Below are 22268 nucleotides of genomic sequence, written 5' to 3' on the forward strand. Positions count from 1 at the left end.
AAGTAAGCAGAAGGGAAGAAGGAGAAGCTTTTTTGTCTAATAAAGTGTAATTGTAGAACAGGTTCTGCAGTGTATGTGTTATTCAAAGCACAGGCAGTTGCAGTGCTTGGTCTTTAGGAATCATTACATAATAAGAAAGAAACTAAGTACTAGGGTTCTTTGTAACATAACATTAGTTTCTTTGTAACTTTGTGCTGGGCAAGTAACCAAGACCTTACAAGATATGTTTGTTTTTTTTTTCAAAAACACCCTGCTCACTGCAGCAAGATTTCCAGTTTTTCAGTTTTTCAGGAGGTTACATGTGTTCTAACATTGAGATGTATATCTAGAAAGCTGTAGGGCAGTTTTGAACTTTACTGTCAGTGTTGGCAACACATTGATTATTCAATGAAATTGGCTCTTTACTTTTAGTGCTGCATTTATTTGAAATATTCTTCTGTCCTGCTGATGCCAAGAGGAATAAAGTAAAAGTAAAATGTGTATTTTCTCAAAAACAAAAACTCTTTTATTCCTGCCTGTTTCAATAGAAGCAACAAGTATTCTAGCGAGTCTTTCGCCTTCCAGTGTTACTGGTAGCTATTACTGTGTCTAGTTCAACATTCAGGGTCCTTCAGTCTGGAAAGGCACTTTATAATTAAAAGTTTTTATTATTTATTATTGACATTTGCAAACCTAGGAGGTTTTGGGAACAAAGTAGACTGAAAAACGTTTCCATTAGAATTTTTTTCTTTCATCTGTAAGATCTCTATAGCCTCTCTGAAGTTCTTGGTTGACTCTTCGAATAACAAGAATTGAAATCTCAGTTTTTAGGCCTGAGGGGGAAACAGTATCTTGTCACCTTGTATTCCTTGCTTCTGTAGTCATTTGGTTTTTTTCCTGCTGAATTGAAGAAGTGGAGTGAAAAGGGATACCTGCTGGGAACATAATTACATTAATAACACAGTACACAGTTTCTTTTTCTTAATCACATTCCTTCTTTCATACAGCACTTTGTTCCAAACTCTAATCCTTATTTTTTCCTAAAAGAATGGTGTGAAAAAATATTCATTGTCAAATGAGGTTGTAAAAATCCTCTATGACTCTTAAAGTAGAATCTGTTTTATTTCTAAAGCTCCGGAATGTTATTAGGCAGCACAGTGGTATGGAGGCTGCTTCCCAGCTATTAAGGCAAACCGGTTGCTAAAGAGAAGTCTTTTGGCACCTCGTGCCCATTTGGTAGTTAGTAGCTAAGTGATCCAAGGATCTAATTCTGACGTCTCTTGACAGAAGCCAGGGTGTCGTTTTCAACAACGGGGCTGGGTAGCTTGTTCCACATTCCTACGCCTTTGCATAAAGAAGGGTCTCCTCAGTTTTGAATGCACGTCCACCCAGTTTCTACTAGTGCCCTGGGGTTTGTGTTTTCTCCAGGTGCAATAGTTTCCTCCTGTTTCATGCTGTCGGTGATTTGTGTGTGTGGTCTGCTATCCCATCTGTCCTGTTCCTGTGATCTGGGATAGGCTCCAGGTTCTTACAGTGTTCTCCTGGAGTAAGATGGAGCAATGGAGTGAGTACTGGGCACCATCATTATTTTACTTGATGATGTTCCCAGTCTGATCTTGTGTTAGTGAGACATAAATAAGCTTACTTGATCCTTCATTCAATAATGACAGGTTATAGAAACATACATTCCTGTTTAATTAACTGTTTTAGTAGGGCATGTGTGGGTCAGGACAGACAAAATGTCACTATTTAATGTGAAAATTTTTTTTTTAAAAAGGCTTGATTGCACCACTTTTGTGCAGACTGAGGTTCTGTTCCTTACAGCTCCAGTTTCCTCCAAGATCGCACCCATTGCTTGGGATTGTTAAGCAGATCTGTTGGAAGGTATCTGAGCAAGGCGGATATTTTTTTTTTAAAGAAAAGGGAAGGATGTTTCTTTTGGAAATGAGCAAAAAATTAACTTAAGAGGGAGTTCCGCAGTACTGCAGAGGCTTCTGCCAAAAACTGTGTTTGAAGTGTGTCTGTAACCACTTGAGACCGAGCTGAAAAAGACAAGTTGGTGTTTTTGGAGGGTTAACAGAGTGGGTGGTACTTTTTTCTTTATATTGTCGGAATGAACAGGGTGTGCGTAGGAGTGCGTGTGTGTGCGGGGAGAGCACTCTTAACGAACCTCGCTCGAACCCTAGCCCCCCCACCGAGCAGTGCGTCTTCACTCTGCTATACCCTGAGTGGAAAGGGGGGGTGCAGGTTAGGAAAGGGGGGGTGGCAGGGTTTGAGCGAGGGGAGGGTGCCAGAGCTTCAGCTCCAGTGCTGCTCATGCATACAAATAGCATCAAGTGACGCACTGGTTGCCCTGCGAAGCGCACAGATGGTGTAAATCACAGTGATCAGCCAGCGACCTTTCAGAAGGAAGAGGCGGAGGAGGAGAGGGGTTTTGGAACTGGGCCGGGGAGGAGATGATCCCATTTCAAGTTTTCCCCTGCTTTGCTGTACAGCGTTTCATCCAGCCGCCCGAAATGGTTCCAGTTCCGCAGTTGTAATCCCTTTTTACTCTGTCGCATTTCCCCCGGCTCTGTTTTTGTGTGAGAGGGGCTCCCCTCGGCTTCTCTGGCCGTGATCTCTCCTGAAAAGAGGTGCCAGTTGAATCTGACTCGGAAAGAATCTCCAACTGGGACGTCCCGAGTGGGGAATGGCCAGAACAGTCCCATTAATCAATTACCAGATGAAAGATTGCATGAATGTCACTTGACGGCTCGTTGCACAGAACAAGGAGGCTATGTCTTGTTAATGTTCTGTTGTGTGTTTTTTTTTCCTTTTACTCCCAAGCTTTACATTTGAAATGGTAATGTTCTTCTCCTCGGGGGGAAGCTGTATGCAGATTGTTCCTGATGCAGAGTTTATTATGTGCTTAATTAAGTACGACTTGAGACTGGCAGGCTGCACGTCGGGTTTCTTGGGTGTAGCAGCTCATTCAGTCCTTACCTTGCCTTCACACAAATGAGAAAGCAGGCCTGACCTTCTGTGGCAAGAAGGAGACAGCTGTAGGAGGGAAGGAGCTTGTTCCTATTTCGGAGAATGCTTAAGACTTTTTTTTTTTAATGCTTCGTTGTGGGAGACATATGTAATTCGCTCTTCTGCTGTGACTCATGAGGGCCCTACAGGAACCTTGCCCAGCTTGGCGAGGACTGACCGACAGCACATCAGCCTCTGAGCGCAGCTCCTGCAGCGTCCAGCCAAGGAGACCACAGCACAGACAGAGTGTTTCTCCCCTCCGTTTGCGTCTTCCTTTTTGCTGCGTTCACAGTTTTCCCTGTATCTTCTTTTTAATTTCAGAACGTGATGTAACCCTTGCTCCTGTGGCAGCAGTTAACCCCTTACTTAGGGGGAAAACAAATACAGGCTCTTTGGCAACTGTGATGATTCGGACCGTTTCTTCGGCAATGCTGCTGACATTAGCGTGCTTACACTGTTTCTGTGCAGCGTCATGTCATGTGGTTGTTGTTGTTGTTGTTCAGGACACCCTTGAAACATGGTGTCCACAGTTAAAGGCAAAGGGAAGCAAATATTGTGACTGAGCGGAAAGATCAAAGATTTTATTGTTTTAATGAGACACTGCAATTGTCTCAGCCCTCCACATTAGGTTGAAGTGCACAGGGTATTGAAGTAGTTTGCTGCCATTTTAATAGACTTATAATTGTTCAGCCCAACGTTGAAAAGTAATGATTTGAATCCAAACTAAATATCTGTTTCAGACCAACAGAATTTCTACATTTCTTCAAAGGATCCAGATATAGAAGACCACTTTATATCAACATAATTTATCATGTCCAGCTTAAACATAGAGATAAGAGAGTATCAAGTCAAAATACATTTTTAAGAGATGTTTTTTTGTTTAGTCACATGTGTTCCTCTTAAGGATGCACGGTGATCCAGTCACTGAGAAAGCAGGAACAGATTCTGAGACAGATGTTGTGTTTTTCCTGACTTCGGTGTCCCAGAAAGGTTTGCTCCAGAGAAATAGTTGTAGCTATTTTTGAAAGCTTCCTTTTGTCTCTCTCTCGTTGGAGTTTCTGTGTTCTGACAGAGGCCTCTCGCAGTTGTTCCATGGCCTAATTTGATATCCAAGCAGCTGTATCCTAGAGTCTGACTGGAAACAGACTGAGGGAGTCTAGTATAGACTTTAGAGCCATGTTCTGCAGCCTCCAGCCCCATCTTAAAATAATCCGGATGGGCTGAGCGCACAAGAATTCATCAGCACTGAGTCTGACCGTCAGGTGACTGCAGAGCTAATATTAGATACAGAGGATAGGCCCTGTCTTTCACATGATAGTGTTCCCCTTTTCATCTTTAAACCACAGTGTTAAAATAACTGAACGAGAGGGGCCATAATAAGCATAATTTCTTCTGCCCTGTGCTTTTTTCAGCTGAATATCTTCTTAAGTAAATAAGAAAATAATAATAATAATAATTTTGATTTATAAAGCTCCTTTCCAAACTCAAGGATGTTGTACATAATAACAAAGAAAAAAAGACAAAAGTAAAAGGAAAAAAATAAATGCATTAAGCACGGAATGCAGGGCAGTCAGACATAAACCCTGGTAAAGTGAGTTTTGAGTTTAGATTTTAAGAGAATCGAACAGTTTGTCTCTTGAGGAGTCAGAGAAAGGACTTTCAATAACAAAGGAGCCTCTTCTCCTTAGTTTCTCCGTGCACTGACAGTCAAATACAGGCATTGCACAGATTAGCTTGACACTGGGGGACTTGGTCTGTGCTGGTTCTTGCATGAAGGATCAGAGAACTGTGCACAGCTTTGCTGTCTAGGCCACAAAGTGCTTTCGGTCACAACCTTGAGAAATGCCAGGGGATTTTAATTTTATCGGTGACGGGAACATATCCAATTTCAGTGGGATCTTGTGCACTAGAAGCTCCTTTATCATTTTTCACTGATGAGTTGAATGTATATTCGTAAAAGGAAATGTTTTTTTTTGTCCCGAAATGATTGTATAAAGGTCAGCAGAAGCGTCTATCTTGCTATGATAGATGAAAGTGAACATGAAGGTGAAAATTGTTATGGCAGCTCTTGTAATTTCAGAAGTTCACTTGGTCATTTTTGACTTGACTGTGTAAGTCACTGTCCATGTGCTGCATGAGATAGATGGGAGAGTGCACTGGCATGTGATGTAATACTTGGTACATCCAGGGCACTCTTGGCAGAAGTAATTTTTGGGTCAAATTCAATTACAGGATGGTTGATTTCTTGTTAGAAGAGCAAGAGCCAGTCTCACAGTTATGCTGTCCAATCCCTGGAGGCAGAGGTTGTCACGCCAGTCTTTGGAGTCCCATCCTGCTGGAGGGGTGGCAGCCTGTCAGTATTCATTAACCTCCTGCACATCCACAGAGCCATGCTTCAGATAGACACAGGTGAATCGGACATTTTTCATTATTTTGTTTCATGCAGGGCTGTTGCCATAATTTCGTAAATTCACTTGAGTCAGAATGCGGCAGCAGTGGGTTTTTTTTACTTGCATTGGAATGCAGAGTGAAAACTGGAGGATACAGGCCTGTGCCGGTCTCTCACTTTATACTTGTTTATACGTTTTGTAAATCCAGAAAAGAGTTAAGACGCTGTCAGCAGGTTTGGCAGGGCAGTTCCATTGCTGGGTGTTTTTTTCTGGAACTGACAATTAGATTTCCCAATTCTAGATGATTTTTATTTCCATTGGGTGTGGCTAGTCAGCCCAAAACAGAGTAATTATGTCTGGTGAATTATATGTACATGAGCTGCTTATTTAGTCACTGCTGGAGGGTTTAAGGTTTTTGCAGAGTTGTTCACAATGTCTTTTAGCTGTTTTGTCTCTTTTGAATGTTTTTTTTTCTCCTGCATCTTTTAGTCTCTCTTAAGTTTGGTTTGTTACCCAGATTCCTCAGCTTTAAGATGGCAGTTTTAAAGATTTTGGGCCTGACTAAATTCTACTCTTTTCAGCCACCTAAATGTTCTCTGGGACCCTCAAATGTCACTTTTATCTTTGTACAAATGAGATAAAGGCAATGTTTGCCAGTTTTTCCATTGAAATGGAACTGAAGTCGATCAAGAAATCGGCCATGTGTTTTATAAGTGAATTCTGATGTAACCATTTTTCTTTACATTATGTAATAATGTGCATAAATGTGTATATACAATGCTGTGCAAAGGTCTAGTATGTTTTGTGTTGTTCTATTCTTTACTTTATCTTCTCTAAGCAGAAATGCAGTACTATGGTACTACTCTACTGAAGTTGTTGACATATTTTGTTTTCAGCTGCAAGTCCTGATAGATCTATATTTTGTAACCCAAAACCCATGACTCAGATTTGATTAGTAAATGTGATGGATTAGCTACTACAGCACTTCAGTGTCTGCTCTCATATAGTGTACCTTGTACACTAGTGTTCAAGTTTTTAAAGATTCTGATTGTGATTGTTAAAGATGCCTAAATAATAACCAAGTTCAAACTGAACCCCTTTGTAAGTCTTCTTGGTTTTACCAGCAATATCGTAGTTACATGTTTCAAATGCAGCGTACATGAAAAAATATTTTTTCTCTCCCCTTGGGAAGATGATTATAATTTCAGGTTCTTTATGCAAATTCCCAAGGCTTACAAGCTCTCAGGCGTGTGGCATGAAAATGAAGTGTGTGGGAGTGCTTGATTACACATTAAAACTATGAATTGTGTTGCAGGTTCTTTATTCAGCAAGAGCATGAGAAGGATTTCATCCAGCTGTTTCTTGAATGAAGCCAAAGTATCAACTCCAGTCACATGACTGTCTAGCTTGTTCCATACTCCCACCACCTTTTGGGTAAAGAAGTGCCTTTAGATTCAAATCCACCCTGTGACTCTAGCCTTGGAGTAGCAAAACATTTCAATATTTCAGTTGCTGCAGGAATTCTGAAACTTGAGTAGGTGGATTTTTCAAATTGAGGATGATTTGATTTGATTAAGTTATTATTTCCAAGATTGATTGCATAACCATATATTATGAAGAAGCAAAAGTAAAGTTAAGACCTGGCGTACGGAATGAAGTCTTGAATTATGCTTGAATTCAATTCTGGTGCCGTTCAGCTTCTATTTTTTTTCTCTTCCGTTACAATTGGTTAAATGCTTCTTGTCTTATAGAAATCTAAAGGGTAATGCGCTGGTTTGAGCAGGGTTAAGTCGTGGGTGGTTAAGAATGGCGTCCTACCTCTCACGGATATCTGGGGCTGTCTCATTAATATCATTGACTGCTGATTCAAAGCAGAATCCAGTTCCTTTCATACCCAGATAAGCAGCACATTCAAAGGGAAATTGTTCCACTCCATAAAGCTCACAGCACATTGAGAAGACAGTCGCAGGATAGGAAGTTCAGCTGTTGTTCGGCTACTTGTGTACTGCAAAGCCAGTAGTTAAGCTGCCTTGTAGATTAAAACTTGAAGATTTAAATGGTGGTAACAAACATCGCTATAGCATTTGCAAGGAAGTGCATGTATTACCTGTCGATTGATTTGAGGTTCAGTTAAAAATTGATGCGATGGACGGAAGTGAGTTTAATATATTAAGTTTTGTTTCCTGCATTATTGCCCCTCTATAACTCAGTGAAAGGGTTCTTTTTTTGCATGTTTTAGAGAGATTAACAGCTAACCATTTATAATATGAAAGCATGAGAAGCATTTCTTTTCTTTTTTCAGTTCTTGGAAATATTGCTTCCCACTGAACACTGCTTCACTGGAATCGATTGCTGCCGCTGTTCTGCTCTTTAAACTGTTACCAACCTCCATCGCTCTTTCTTCCTCTGAGAAAACACTACCTCAATAGCTGAATTGTTGCTGCACGCAGCTCAGCCTGTGAATTAAACATCAAAGCGAAGGGGATTGATGGCAAATATGGGAAAGACGATGGCACGGCTGGGTGTATATACAGCACTGCGCCAGGGCCTTTCTGTCCTGAGAGGGGAGCTGTGAAGTTCGGGGTGTTGGAAAGAGAGCTGTGTGGTCAGTGGGGTGTATGTCCCAGGTCTGAAGGTCCAGCAGCACCTGGACATAGGAGCTGTGTGTTCTTCACAATACCGCTTTTCCTGTAGCTCAGGCCCCTGTCCCAGCTCAGAGAAAGAGACCCTGTAAGGGCCGGAAAACATTGTTGTTCGTTCCATATCCGTATCCCGAAGGAAGCTGCTTTATTCCGTGAGGCTTGCTATGTTTCCAGGGGGCCTGGTTCCCTGCTCTGCCCTGCAGAACGGTGACAGGGTTTTCCTTCGACAGGTTCTGTCATAACAGTCCTGGAGCAAATGATGTGCAGCAGGCAGGGCCTCGTGCCTGTCTGAGAGCACTCGTCTGTGGTGGATATCTCCATCCCAGCCCCCTCAAGTTGCACATCGGCATCGCTGGCGATTTATTGGTGCTTTATCGAGAGGACTAGTGTGCCTTTAATTTGACCAGGCCAAAGGCACAGTTTTTATGTTTGTGCTTTACAGGAATTCCACCTTCACAAAAGACTAGTGAGACACTAGGACATGCTGCACCTTAAATACTGTATATAACCCTAAAGCTTGGGCTCTTTGTAACTCCCTTCCCTTTCCAATACGCGGGTTCGAGCAGAGTTACTGAAAGTAGGGCTTGTTACAAGGAGGTGCCCACTTGCTGTGTGTGACTTCACCTAGTGCTCCGTCTTGCATGCTGGACTTCACACTGAGGTCCTATTGGAGGTGGACCTGCAGATGCCTAGTTCACCACATTCTCTGTTCTCTCTGCGTGTTGCTTTTGGAAAAAAATCGCTGCATATTTTATTGATCCAGGGCGGCTTTTGTTCTTTTTGGTCTTCAGTCCAGACCAAAGTAACCGGATACATTCCTGGGCTTAGAGGAATGTCCTCCGCTGACAGGCTAATCTCTTCTTCTCTGTTCTGGTCTTGAACAAAGACAGCTAGGATGGGACCTGATCCAGTATTCAGAATCCTCCTTTTCGGTATCAACAGTGAATGATGAACCAGACCTCACAATGTGCATTTAAGTCTGATAGCAGGAGCCATTTCTGTCCACAAAGGGATGTGGGGGTACAGAACAAGCCACCTAGCTATGTTGTAGGAGAAGATGCTCTGTCTTCTTTAAAGGCTGGATGAAATCTCAGCTCATTAAGCTTATAACCTTTACGTTCTTCTGTTTTAGTGCTGTTTGCCGATACAATCCTGTATCTAATCTGTCCTCTGCCACACTGCATGCATGTAGATGAAATGTGTCTGGATTTGATGCCTTTGCTCAGAGCCTGTTTTCTTGGCAGCAGGACTTTTCTCAGCTAATGCAATCAGAACCTTTGGACTGGTACACACAGTCTGATGTTGACAGTCTGGTCTCCGAGTGTCTACCCCCTCCCCCCCCCCACCCCTTCACATGGGCTGCTCAACTTCTGGGCCAGACAGCAATGACATCACCCCCTTTCAAGCGAGCTGTTGATTAGGTAATGGTTCAGTAGCAGAGCTCTGCCCTTTTCAGATCGTTCTCCGGAATGCTCCCTTGATTACCAAATGAGCCGCGCTTCTCACTGTTACTGCGTTTCTCTGCGTGTGTGTGTGGGGAGGATGATGTCACCACAGATCCGGTGAACTTGAATTGCTCAAATGAGCTTTTTGTCGTTGTTGTTTTTCTCTTTCAGGTCGTGATGTACTTTCAAGTAACTGCAGGGAAGGCGGTATGAATGTAGTGGGAGCTTGTAGAAGGCATTCATGCTTTGCAGCTTTTCTGTTCAATAAGACAAATGATCGTAAAATATCAAAATCACCCCTTCTTGCTGCATTAAGGCCAGGACAGCTTGCTGAGGCAGAGGTTTTTGGTTGTGGCTTCAGTAATAGGTTCAATGTGTACTAGTTTAAAGATAAGTGAGCCCTTTCTGTCCCTCAGGCTTTTCTGGTTGTTCTGAAATCGGATGTGTTGAACCCACAGCTGCAATTGGTTCATGAGGGTCTGACCTGTGCAAAGCTCTCGCATTCTGACACAAAGTGTGATCCCTCTCTGGGCAGTCTGGAATAAGAAAGATGCTTTGCAAACCCTCATCGGGTCAGCAGTCCACCCTTCACCCTGCCAGAGTCCAGCACAGTCCCGCTGTCTGTTGCTCTGTCTGGAACAGCAAGCCTGAAGGGTGCCATGTGGTAGTAAGTAGTACTTTGAATACTTCTAGTTTGTTTAGCTGATATACAGTAGCTGGTTTTAGTTAATGAAAGTTAAATTAGTGGAGCTTGGTAACAAGTGTACACATGAAATGCCAGTTATTTTTACAGTGAACTGTGAAGTGCCGTCCGTTACCTGTGATGTAACTTGTTAATGTGCCAGTTGCAGATTTAGTGGTTTGCTACTCCTTTGCTGTAGATGCTCTGTTCGTTGGCTGTTGGCAGAATACCTTGCTAAAATGGTTGCTCTCTTTCTCTTCCCATTACATTTTCTTACTCTGTTCTGACTCCACCTGCATGGCGAGACGTGTGGGTAATGTGAGCAGGATCCAGCCTGGCCGGGTGCGAGGATGGATTTCCACCTGGAGGAGAAGGCGTCATGCGCTTGCTGGGCGCAGTCAGGTTACCAGCTTCCCTCTTTCCAGAGCCACAGCGGCTGTCGGATCCTGGTTGCGTTGTGTTGCCGAACGGTGATTTTGCTCGTGTGTGACACTCCGGGGGGTTCTCTTCTGGGAGAGGAGCCTCAGTCCATGTTCTTTTTTTATCTGAAAGCGTGTTTGCTCTGCCAGAGGTGCTGATGTGGTGATTTATGATTGCATCATCAGATCCACATATGCAACATTACAAAGGTCTGTAATAGTATAATAACGCCCTACAGATTTCAGATTAAAGCTGTTTTTTTTTTTGTACGTTTCTGCTTCAACTTTGGGTGCCAGAGTAAAGTGTGTGGCATTAGGTGATGACAATACTGATTGACATGCAATGCCTGCTGGGAATTTTCTTCGGTCTTACCAGGGTGTATCCACAGAGATCCGGTGTTGATGGGTCCTGTGAATGACTGTGATTTGCTTGGTACAGCAAAGGCCAACTGAGTTTTCAATCTCTCATAACACTGACTAGAGTCTGGGGTTACCCCTGTGTCTAGTTGTGAAACACTCTGTGTGTTACATGACTTAACATGGCTAATACATGTGTTCAGGCGCCCTTTGGTATTGATGAAGGGGTGTCTGTTTTGCTTAGACTTCTGGAGTGTGGGGAAGGGAGGCAGAAAACAGTGTTTTGTTTGTTAGACAAGCAAGAAATTAATTTAATTTGATGCTCTTGAGGTAGGTAAATAACTACACTAACTTACAATCTATACATGTAATGTGCATGTGTGTCAGTAAGGTCAGTTTCTGCATTTTGATAGGAGTCAACCCTACGATATATTGTTTCATAATTGTGCTGGTCTTGATATGCAAAGCTGTCTGTGGCAGAATTGTGCTGCAGGAGGTCTGACTGTGTGGGTGTGGGGTGATCATGTACAGTCAGCACAGGGAATGAATAGACACCAGTTGTGTGAAGTGTGCACACCAGTACCTTTTTCCATAAGGTTACTCACACAGGTGAGCAAATGTCTTAATATTCAAAGACACACCTCATAGATCCCAGTTGTTCCATTTTCTCTCTTGCTTTTTAGCAGGAGCAAGTTAATCATTACCGCAGCCTCTTGAGTTTGTCTCCTCGCCTCACATGTGAAACTACAGCCACACCTTGCATTGCAGAATACAAAGATCATTGATCGCTCTTGTCAAAAGATGAATGAGCTCCTGTTTCTTCTCGCCTGTTTACCTTCGAGCAGTTCCTGTTCCCCTGTGTTGCTGAGCTCCTCTTCTGTGTTTTTGGCTGGTTTTTTGTTTGTGGTCTCCATTGCTTAATCCTGGTTGTTAGCGGTGTCTGTATAAGCAGAATTCTAGCATTTCTGGTATCATTCGTTCTGTTATAGTATATTCCTGTTGTAAGTCGCCCAGTTGTATCCCATGCTGAAGAATTCATGTGTATATATACAGTTCAGAATAAAAATACCAAATCTTGTTTACAGGCAAATGAACTTGGTCTTATCATACACTGTGCTATTCAAAATGTGTTTCAATTGGGCTTTTGTACTCATTTCAGGTCAGGGGTAGAGCTCTTCTCTTGGAGAACAATCCCTAACAGCTGAGCACGCATTTTCTGCTTTTCTAATGCAAAAGGCTGTGAATGAACAGCGTGAAGGAGCCCTAATGGAAAGGGTGTTTGATAACCTTTTATCTCTGTTCCTCTGAAGTGCAGCGTTTACCTTGATTCTCTGGGTTTTGCTCTTGGCTGCGACCCAGAGCCAGTTCTGATGAAATCTCTCGGAAAAGCAGAGCGTTGTTGACTGCATGCTGGGGGAACGTTTCCTGAATCCAGGTGAACTAGCCTGGCACACAGTGTATCCTTCAAGGAGAGCAGCTTCCCTGACCCAGCTGTGTGTGTGTGTGTGTGTGTGTGTGTATATGGATTCAAAAAAGAGGGAGCAACGACAGGGATGTATCCTACTATCTGATCCAGTACAGTTTCCATATGGCTTCTAGACAAATTCTCCATGACTCCTGCACTGTTGTCCCTTTGAAATGAGACCAAAGAAGTAGCAACAAAACCTTTTAGGTTGACTCTATATCCACTAAGAAAGCTTTGTGAAGTCTGATTCATTATCTAAATGTCAAGCTGTTTGTCTGATTTTGTTTCATTACGCACAGCCACTAGTAATGTGCGTTATCTCAGACAAAAAAAAGTGCTGCCAGTTATTTATAATGCAGATGAAACCCCAGAACAGCATCTACTCCCTACACATCTACAGGACAGTCCATCAAACAGGGTGTCTGGGAGTGCAGTGCCAGTGCCTTTATTGATTATGCTGTGTGGCAGATGGGATGATGTATTTGGTGACGTGGCCTGTGCCCGCCAGGAGATGCATGGATCCTTCATGGCTTCCGTGTCCGTGTCCCATTGGGAAAAGGGACCTCCCGCCTGCTGTCTGTGGGCTGGGCTTTCCTTTCTCTCCCTCAGAAAGATCAGATCACTTTATTAGCCATATACAATTTCTTGCATTAGAAATTCGTCTTTTTCACATACCCCAGCTTGCTTTCCATGAGACACACAGACAGGGAGAGAAGCTTTAGGTCAGAGTGCAGGGTCAGCCATTGTACAGCGCCCCTGGAGCAGCTGGGGTTAAGGGCCTTGCTCAAGGGCCCAACGGAGTAGGATTCCTCTGCCGGCCGCGGGATTTGAACCGGCAACCTTCCAGCCACAGGCCTTATCCACAGTGCCACCGCTCCGCCTAGTGGAGTTTTGATCTACTGTTCTGATCCAGCATTTCCATTTGCTTAAGTTGAGGGATTTTTTTCTGATGGTAGTTTTATTTTTAGTTATTTATATTGTGAGCGCTTGTTTTCTCTGTACTGGTATTGGTCCTGCTGGAACATGGGTAGATCGGGAAACCCTTGCAGTTCTCTGTGCCCCCCATGGTAGCGGAATTCTTCATGTAGGAAATGTCATGGATGATGGTCAGTCCCATTTTCCTCGCATTTGAATAGGTGCTGTTTGTGGCATTATTTTGCATAATGGTTTTCGCTCAACCAGAACCTTTTCTGGGCAATATCTGATGCATATTGTAACTCTAGTCTGCTTTATAATGCATTTATGTGTTTTGTTATGTAGCCGATTGGCTGTTGTCATAAATTACTGCTTTGCCATTAAAGAACTGTGCACATTCTACACTACAGCAGAACTTTTTCTGTATGTCACTGGTGATATGAAGATGCTTGTTCACTTTAACCCTGTATGTACGTTTTCCACTGTGGAAAGGGCTGATGTGCATTTTCCCATCCATTATTAACATCTGTGCAGGAATGTGAGGTAGACTGTTCTGCAGACCAGAAGGTGCTTTTTCTTTTTTTTTAATTCCATCCTCTACTGCTCAGCACCCCTTAGGAGTGGAAACTCTGAAGCTGGAAGGCCTAGGCAGCTCCTAAGTATTTATAAATCAAAAACAAGTCCTGCAGAGTGGAATATAGTGGGCTTGTGGGTCCAGGCTTTCTTATGTTTTTTACAGGAATTTGGCAAGACGTATTCCGCAAGGCTGGATTGGGAATGTACTTTACTGTGTTGCACATTTCGAACACATCCTACTTATCTAAGTTTTAAAATATGTAATTGTAAATGCAATGCACTTTAAAAATTAATTTCATTATCTGTCATTCTGTCTGTTGTACTGTTATTTGTGAATGAAATGTATGCACATGATGATAAATTATTAATATTCAGTCTTTAATTCATGGGTTATTCCCCCTAATTGTTTATTGACTAGGTCTAGTTACTATACAGTCCAAGAGCTTCTGAAACCACTGGACAGTTTCTTGTTTAACGATTTTACAATTCTCATCCCATTCAGAAATTGATTCTAATCTAAATGTAGGTGTCTTTCCGACATCATACCTCAGGGCAGCTCAAACTGCAGGGCCCTACAGCCACTGACACAGTGCAGAGCTCATTAAGAGCACAGGAACGCTGGAAGGGTTATGAATAAGGAGAGCTCATTCAGCCTTGGTTGTTTTGTTGCATGAAGATAATCAATCCCCATTTTTTTTTTCTATGCCATTTTTTTCAGGATCCCAGAATGACTTCCCATGTGACTGGTTGTTTTTCTCTGACTTCAGCTATTTCCTATTATTGGTTCTAAAAGCATGTCCTCTGGTGTCATTTGTGAGCCTGTTTCTCTTCATCTGCAGCCGAAGAGCACAGCCCATCTTGTTTTCAATCGTGCTTTTTCGGAAGAGCAGGGCTCCTGGTTCCGTTCTAGAGCTCTGATGTCATAACGAGATGAGCTGATGTCATAATGAGAGAAAAGGGTGGAATTTTTGTAGACTCTTTGCACCATGTGATTTCACTCTTCTACCTAAATGCCACATGTATGTGTACACAGGACACTGGAACAGAGTACACCTCCACAAAGATGAGCAAATATTTGCCCTGCGTAACTATCATAAGACCTAATGATGTAATTTATCCTGTAGACTGTTGGCAGAATGAGCTATAGGCAAGGTCTTTTGTTATGACATGCTGTGACAAAAACTGCTCAGACAAGGAATCTGTGTAGCAAAATTAAGCACTTTGGTGTTTGTCAGGAGTTGTTAACTTGGCAGCAATATGTTCAATAAACCATTCTAGGTAACACTGCAGGCGTTATTTTGAATCATGTTGTTGCTGCCTTTGTAGACTGGACACTCACAAGCTACAGCTTAAGCCTGTAACAGATCTTTTTGCAGCCGATTTGTTTGTTTTTTCTATTGGTAAATGCATGCTTTGTCTCAGTCTTGAACCCAAAAAAACAACCAGGCGTGGCATTATTTGAAGTTGATAATAGGTATGAGGATACTGTTTATGCTTTATTGAAGCAACACCTGTATTTTGTGGCGAGTGATCAGAGAACAGTGACAGTGCTCTGCTGCAGCTTGGGGGTTCAGAGTAGGTGTGGAGCGAGCCACACCTTACCTTCACAGAGGATTCAATCTGCTCTCTCTAATCAGAGGCCCTTGCTTCTTGCATTTGGCATGGATCCTGTTGCTGTGCAGAGGCTCCACAGTGCTGCATCTTCTGAGCACATTCGCTGGCTTGGATCAGCTTGTTTTCCAGCCCCGAGCAATGATCAGAGTTTTGTGTGCAGTATTTACCCCTGGGTAGGCTTGGGTATCTTTGTTATTGTGAATGCACACAACTAGTACATTGAGCAGAAAATAAGCCTGAGACTGATAATGCAACCTTTGTCATTGCTGCTTTGACCTGATTCAAGTGTAGCCGAGTAAACATGTATTTTGTTTTTAGCTTTACCATGTTCTGCCATTTTTTTTGCCGGTCAGTTTGTCATGTGGTAATAGATCTTTTTTTTTTCCCATTGTTTCACTCTGTTTTCACCTTGACTTGCTGGTAAAGCAAGCTGTTTAGAGCCATGAGAAGCACATTTCAAGAGCTTCTTGAGCTAAATCCTTTGCTTTTTCTTCTGGTATTATATCACAAGGGCTCTTAGTAACTGTGTCTGGAACCGAATGTGCCTTGTCCTAATCTCTGCTTGCTGCCAGGAGCTCAACAGGATAACATGTTGCTGAAGAAAAGGAAAAGCAAGGGATACTTCTTAAGGAACCTTGAAGGAATTACTACCACGCATGCATTGAATGTGTAGCCTGTGTTGTTGTATTAGGGGTTTCATTGATGCTGATGTGCAGTATTGCAAATACCTTAGGTCCTGTGTTGTCAGCTGAGGTTGAGGTCATAGTCACATTGCTTTTTAGGTGTCTCTTCCTCTCACGGTGCAGTATGTCACAATATGATAAGTGGAACAGCTGCAATTTCCCACTCTGCACTGTAATATTTTTCTGTTGTAAAGTAAACTAAAAAGCTGAAACGACGAAAAAGAGAAGAGATCGATAAGAGAATAATACCACAAAACATTTTTAGTTCTAATTGCTCACAGAGTAAAAGCCATGCAGACTTGGATCTTTTTCTGTAATCAAAGCAGCAATCACACCGGTTAATGATTAATGCTCGTCAAGCTGAGTGCTTTGATCCACAGGTTTGCTTAAAATAAAATCTCATGTAACAGGCAGACAGTGGAGTCAGACCCCTTGTGGAGTCAAATTTCCACGTGGAACAAAGCAGGGTGAAGACGCTGGGAAAAGTATTATAAAAATATACTTTCAAAATCTTCTGCTTCCAATTCCAAACTTCAGTAGTAGTCAATAATGTTACGAGATGTGTAAAAAATTCAACTGGAAGTTGAGTGAGAAAATTCCTCCTTCATAAACTGTAAATGTGTTTTTTACAGGAAGCTTTTTGAGGAACTGTCTTTTTGCCCTGTTGTGGGTTGAGTTACTGTGCATGACAACTGTACTTAACTGCTCCTCTGTTACAGAGCTCCTTCTTTTCACTTGCAGGTTCATTCCTGTCTGTGTGCAGTTATAGGTGTCAGTAAGTACAGGGTGCTTCTCTGGCAGTTCATCACAGTTTGTCAGACAGCTTCCAGTATATTCCAGCCCCCTCCACCACAAGGACATGCATCATTTATACACAGCCCAGGAATGGCTCTCTGGTATCAGCAGTTGTGCTCCTAAAAAAGACTGAGGATCCGTGACAGCACAGGAGACATGAGGACTGTGCAGATAGATTACAGGCTATGCTAAGGATGAGATGACAGGCTTGTCTTAAAACCCTGCCACTTTTTCTAAAGGTTTTTTAAAAACTGACAATTAGTACTCACACCATCCCCCCCACACACCTACAGAGAGATCTAGTTACATCTGGCTGTGTAAGATGGATTGCAAGTACCTTTCACACTCTCTCCTGGGGCTGGGGGGAAAGGCAGAAGATTGAAATGAAATATCAGAAGGGTAAGGAAAAAATGAACAGAGATACAGGTTTTGAAATTGATCTGAAGTCGACAAAATAAGAAAAAAGTAAAAACACGTCTGTCTTCCCTGGCTTGTGATACTGTAAATATACAGAGAGAGCCAAAAGTGAAGACGATCGACCAGGGAGACCATTGTGACTCTGAGGCCTTGTGTAAATCTCTTTGCTTGTCTCAAAACAGCATGGAGCCCATGTCGGGCTGGGCTGCTAAGCTATTGAGTAAGAAAATGTCTCCATGTAGCAACGTAGCAGCTCCAGAGAAGAAGGAGCTCAGGCTTCACCATTGTCTGCACACTGATTTCTCGGATAATCACAGTACAGTCCCTAGCATAGGCCTCCAGCCTCACAGGCAGCCCCCCCTCCAGAGTATAAGCACTGTGTTATCTCTGTGGTTAGAGAGATGTCTCCCACTTATTCAGTCACCTGCTGCAAAACAAACAGCAACCAGCTGTGTTAAGACACCCGTGTGAGTGGGCTCCTCCGTTCTGACCGCACTGTCCTGTGTCACAGCTGCTCTGGGAAGATCACAGTACCATCTCAGTAGGCTCTGTCTTGTCCGGATGAGGGTTGACTGGTGTGGCACAGACCTTTTTGCCTCCTCTGTCTGCTCCGATTTCACCATGTTAACTTCTGTATTGTAACACAGTGAAGGGGTTGTTCTATTATGCAGCCCGGGAGACAACTTAAATCATTTTCTGGGTATTTGGTTTAGAGGGACAGAAATACGGTCCTCAATGCTCATCAGCTGAACACGTTTCAATTCATAGAAGCTGCAAGGTCTTTCACGAGTTGTACTCTTGATTTGGAAACATATACTATGTTGAAATTCTACGCTTCTGTCTTCTGATCTATGCTGAAGATACCCTGCAGTTCATAAAATCTTGAATGACCTCAACTGCTATGTGATGGGGGTCCGATTTGCATCACCAAGCTTATTGTGCTTTTAGAGTTTTGTGTTATCTTGTTTAATTTCGCTGGCGTCTAATGGTGGAGAATGTTTGGACAACTTAGAATCTTTGCAAGACCAAACCATTCCTCGCCGCTGATATCGGTTTCCATGGTTACCATTATTCCCAGTGTGGAGCTGTACAGAGCTCCTGTTTTTGTGTGCCAGTTCAATATTGTCCAGAGAAGCTGGGCTTTGCAAACATTGCATAAGCTGTAGTGTCTGTTTCGTTTGCCCTAAAATAAAGTGCAATTTCACACTACGGGGCATAACTGATGTGTTGCAAATGAACTTTGTTTAGTAGGTCACTGCCTCAGATTGCTACACACGCAGAAAGGCGTTTATCAATAAAATGCACACTAAAACATCTTTTATGTCTTTTTTGGAGAAACCATCAGTTTTAACCGATAAGGCACTGTGTTACTCAAAAACAGAAGGAGGCAAAATGAGACAAGAACGTTTAATTCAGGCTCCAAGCCTTGTTGGATAAAGTTGCAGGCAGTTATGCAGACAGACCCGGCATTTTCCACAGAGAAACGCAAGCAAAGACCTGAACTGACCAATCAAGACCTGTTAAACCAGTGAAACCCAGGCCTCTCCGGGGAGTAAGAGTTGTGCGCAGTTCTGCTTGCGGAGAAATTCAGGTTTTCTCAGCGTGTGGGGCAGTAGTTGTGTTTCTGGCAAAAATGAAGGGGTTGGAAAAGCTCTACTGCAGCAGCATGTGTGTGTGTGAAAGTCAGGTGGGTGTGTGGGCATCGAAAAGCACGGTTTGTTCCCGTAAGGGGTGAGCATCTAGCATCTGAACAGACTGCGCAGATTGTCTGTTTTCAGCACGGCTTGGATGAGGTATCATGGGAGGTGGGAGGGTGCAGGTTAGGGTTAGTATCATGTCAACCTCTTAGGGTTAGGAGGTGGGAGAGTGCAGGTTCTGTCCTCGAAGATGGAGGAGCTGAGTGTCACTCTGACTTGAGTGAATAATGGGATGGACAACGGAGTTGCAGAGAGGAAAACCCCTGCGCTGAACGGCCGCTAGTTTCAGACCACATTGAGCAGTCATCGCGCTTGACGCAGTCATGAGGCTGGGCCTCTAAAGCAGATAGGCAGGCAGGCAGGCTTCTCGCATTTAGTTTCTCCTCACTCTGTGTTGTCCAAGGTGAACTGGGTTATTTAAACAGGCCACATCCTAAATCTATAGAGATTTACCTGGACTATTCCAAATGCTTCTGATTCTCATTACAGTTCATTTGCTTCCTTTCTGTCAGCTGAAGTTGTTCTGCCCTGTTAAAATTCTTGTTATTGGCCCCTGGCTATATCTGAGCTTGTAAACATCTGTAGGTCTGGAAACGTCAGTCTAGAGCCTGCCATCTTCGAGAATTACAATTACAGCGGCACTAGATGTGCTGCTCTGCTTCCGTTTTCTCAATTGTAAATCATTTGTGGAAAATAATACAAGCAGTTACCTTTCTAACTTGACTGGTTATGCAAAAAAACTTTACAGCCTTCAAATTACAAGTTGGAAACTATAAACTAATAATAGGCGTTGCCTAGGCATACAGTAACTGCACTGTAAACAGTCCATTATTTGAGGTAAAGGATATCATGTTTATGAGCACAGCAGTGCCACAGTTCTCCTACGGCTGCACTGTCATTAGACAGCTACTGTATATTTGTAGGAGACCCCTGGCCTTGGCTGTTCTCACTTACTTCTGTCTTTTTCACCCCCAGCTCCAGATGTGAACCCCAAAGAAGAGGTGAAGAACCCCGCGAGAAAAGATGCCTCTCCCGCTCCCCCAGGCATGAGTGTCAGCCCTCGACCCAAACAAGGTACAAGTCACACACTGCATCAAGAGAAGACTCCTGTTGCATAGCAGTGTAGTCCATTCCAGGTTTTACAAGCCACAGACTCTTGTTACTTGTGTAGGTACTTCACCTCCCACCTGTACTTATACAGCTGTGTTTGTAAGGTGACACACAACATCCAGCTTCTAGTATTGGTAATATAAAAGAGATACAAAGTATTGTACATCCTTGTGGGGTGAAAAGGTCTTAGGCTCACATTTAGATATTGGTGGGTTTATCAAGTTTCAGCCTTTAATTAAACCTTCTTCTGCTCCCTTCTTTAGCATACAAAAAACCTTAATTATCTCTCCACGAGGCTCCAGGGAGCATTTATGGAAACTATAATAACACTACAGCTGTAACTGCTTTTCCTGTCTGTAATGATCATCTAGCAGAGATGCTTCAGTCCATAAAATCAGGTTTCTGTGTTGAAGAACATTCCACTGGTTTTCAGGAGGCATTCATGTTTTCTTTAAAAAAAACAGCATTTTCCATTTGGCTGACAAACAGCTTTCAGTCTCAGGTGATGTATGGATGACCCATGTGCTGAACTATAGATAGGCAAGGTGTCTGCGGGTGTCCAGGCCTGGTCCAGGACAGTGTCTGCGCGTTTTCAAGGTCTCTTTAAAGCTGCACTACTTGAAGAGCTTGAAGAGCTAGGAGAAGCAGTGAAATCGGTCCAGTTAATCTGGTAACCAGCTCGTTTAGCTTGTTAAGAGCTGAGTTGGCATGAAAGCCAGTAGACACAGCGGGTCTGCAGGACCAGCGCTGGACACCTCTGCTGCAGACCAGTCCAGCAGCCTTACTGAAGTTAATAATCCCCTGTTTCAGCACTGCTGTGGGGCAGTGTGCAGGCTTGTGTCACCTAATAGTGCTATTCCACCCAGCACAGTGATCTGACTGCAGACCGAAGAGCCTTTTCTTCTAAGCAGTTTATCCTTTAATGCCTGTGAGAACACGGTTTTGTTCATAACAAAGTGCAGAAGGCTAGCTTGCAGCATGGAATTAATCTGCCTTTCCAGGGTTTTACAAATTCCCAGATAATCTTGTCTTTAATAGGCAGCAGCAAAGCAAGTAAGGTTTTCAGAAATAATAATCAGTTTAGTGGGCCCATGCTCAGGTCCAACTGAGATGGAAGCTTGAATCCCCAGACAATTTGGATGATTTTATTACAATAATGGCATTACCACATTTGTTTCAAATTAATTATGAAAGGCTTATCATAAATATCTGTAAACAATGTAACAAGCATGTCTCTATTCTCTTTACCTTAAAAAGATCCTTCACCCCACCTCAATGATTCATTAAGACAAACCCACTGATACCTTCAAGTGCTTTTAGAGCAGCACATCAATCTAGGAACTACATTACATTGTCATGATGGACGTCAATGTTCTAAATATGTTTTCCTTTCGATTTAATGAGTATCATCCACATTTTTTGTGCACTTTCTAGAAAACAGTACTCTGTTTTTGCAGTGTATTCAGAACTCAGCAGCTTAGATCATAACAAAACATCTGAGTAAATATCTCACTGTTTTAGATTCCTTGCACTAGTTCCCTGTGGATTTTAGAATAATTCTCAAAATACGGCTGCTCATCTGTTAGGTCTTTAAAAGCCTGGCTTCTGTGCATCAGTCAACTCTTTCCTTTTGACAAACATGAATGTCCTCTGTGCTCATTGGACTGGATTATAAATTCCCCAACTAGGCCCTGATCCCTGGGAGCTTTCGTCATTTAAAATTGTCAGTTTCTTTGTCGTGTTTATGCTTTATTGTGTTGCAAAGCTCGTTGCGATGTGGTGCCATGAAAGCTTGTGTTGTTCTTCTTGTTGTCTATGGATCTTTTCAGGTTTTTGACTTTCTGGTGAACTTGAACTTTATTGCCATGTGTAACCGGTACATGTACTGGTACAAAGGAATTCTGACTTATGGTTAGCAAGAGTAAAGAAAGGCCTGTTTTGCATTGCATATGCATTTTGTACATAAGCGCCAAGAAGGACCATCAGGCCCACAGAGTGCAAGCTGACAGGAGCCCCCCCGTCCCGGTTCTCCCAGCCAGCGAGATCTTGTCTTCTTGCCCGTGAACGAAG

At 42.9% G+C, this 22268-nt stretch overlaps 1 protein-coding gene across 6 annotated transcripts in view; it reads left to right on the plus strand.

Moving 5' to 3' along the window:
• map7d1a (MAP7 domain containing 1a) overlaps positions 1 to 22268 on the plus strand; it is a 62342-nt gene that overhangs the window by 5775 nt on the left and 34299 nt on the right. For all 6 annotated transcript variants that reach the window (XM_069195429.1, XM_069195431.1, XM_069195432.1 and 3 more), the window contains exon 2: positions 20064 to 20162. In XM_069195429.1, the coding sequence (XP_069051530.1) occupies positions 20064 to 20162 (99 nt within the window). The remainder of the gene's footprint in view (positions 1 to 20063; positions 20163 to 22268) is intronic.

This window comes from Lepisosteus oculatus, chromosome 11, assembly GCF_040954835.1.
Source record: "Lepisosteus oculatus isolate fLepOcu1 chromosome 11, fLepOcu1.hap2, whole genome shotgun sequence".
Classification (NCBI taxonomy): domain Eukaryota; kingdom Metazoa; phylum Chordata; class Actinopteri; order Semionotiformes; family Lepisosteidae; genus Lepisosteus; species Lepisosteus oculatus.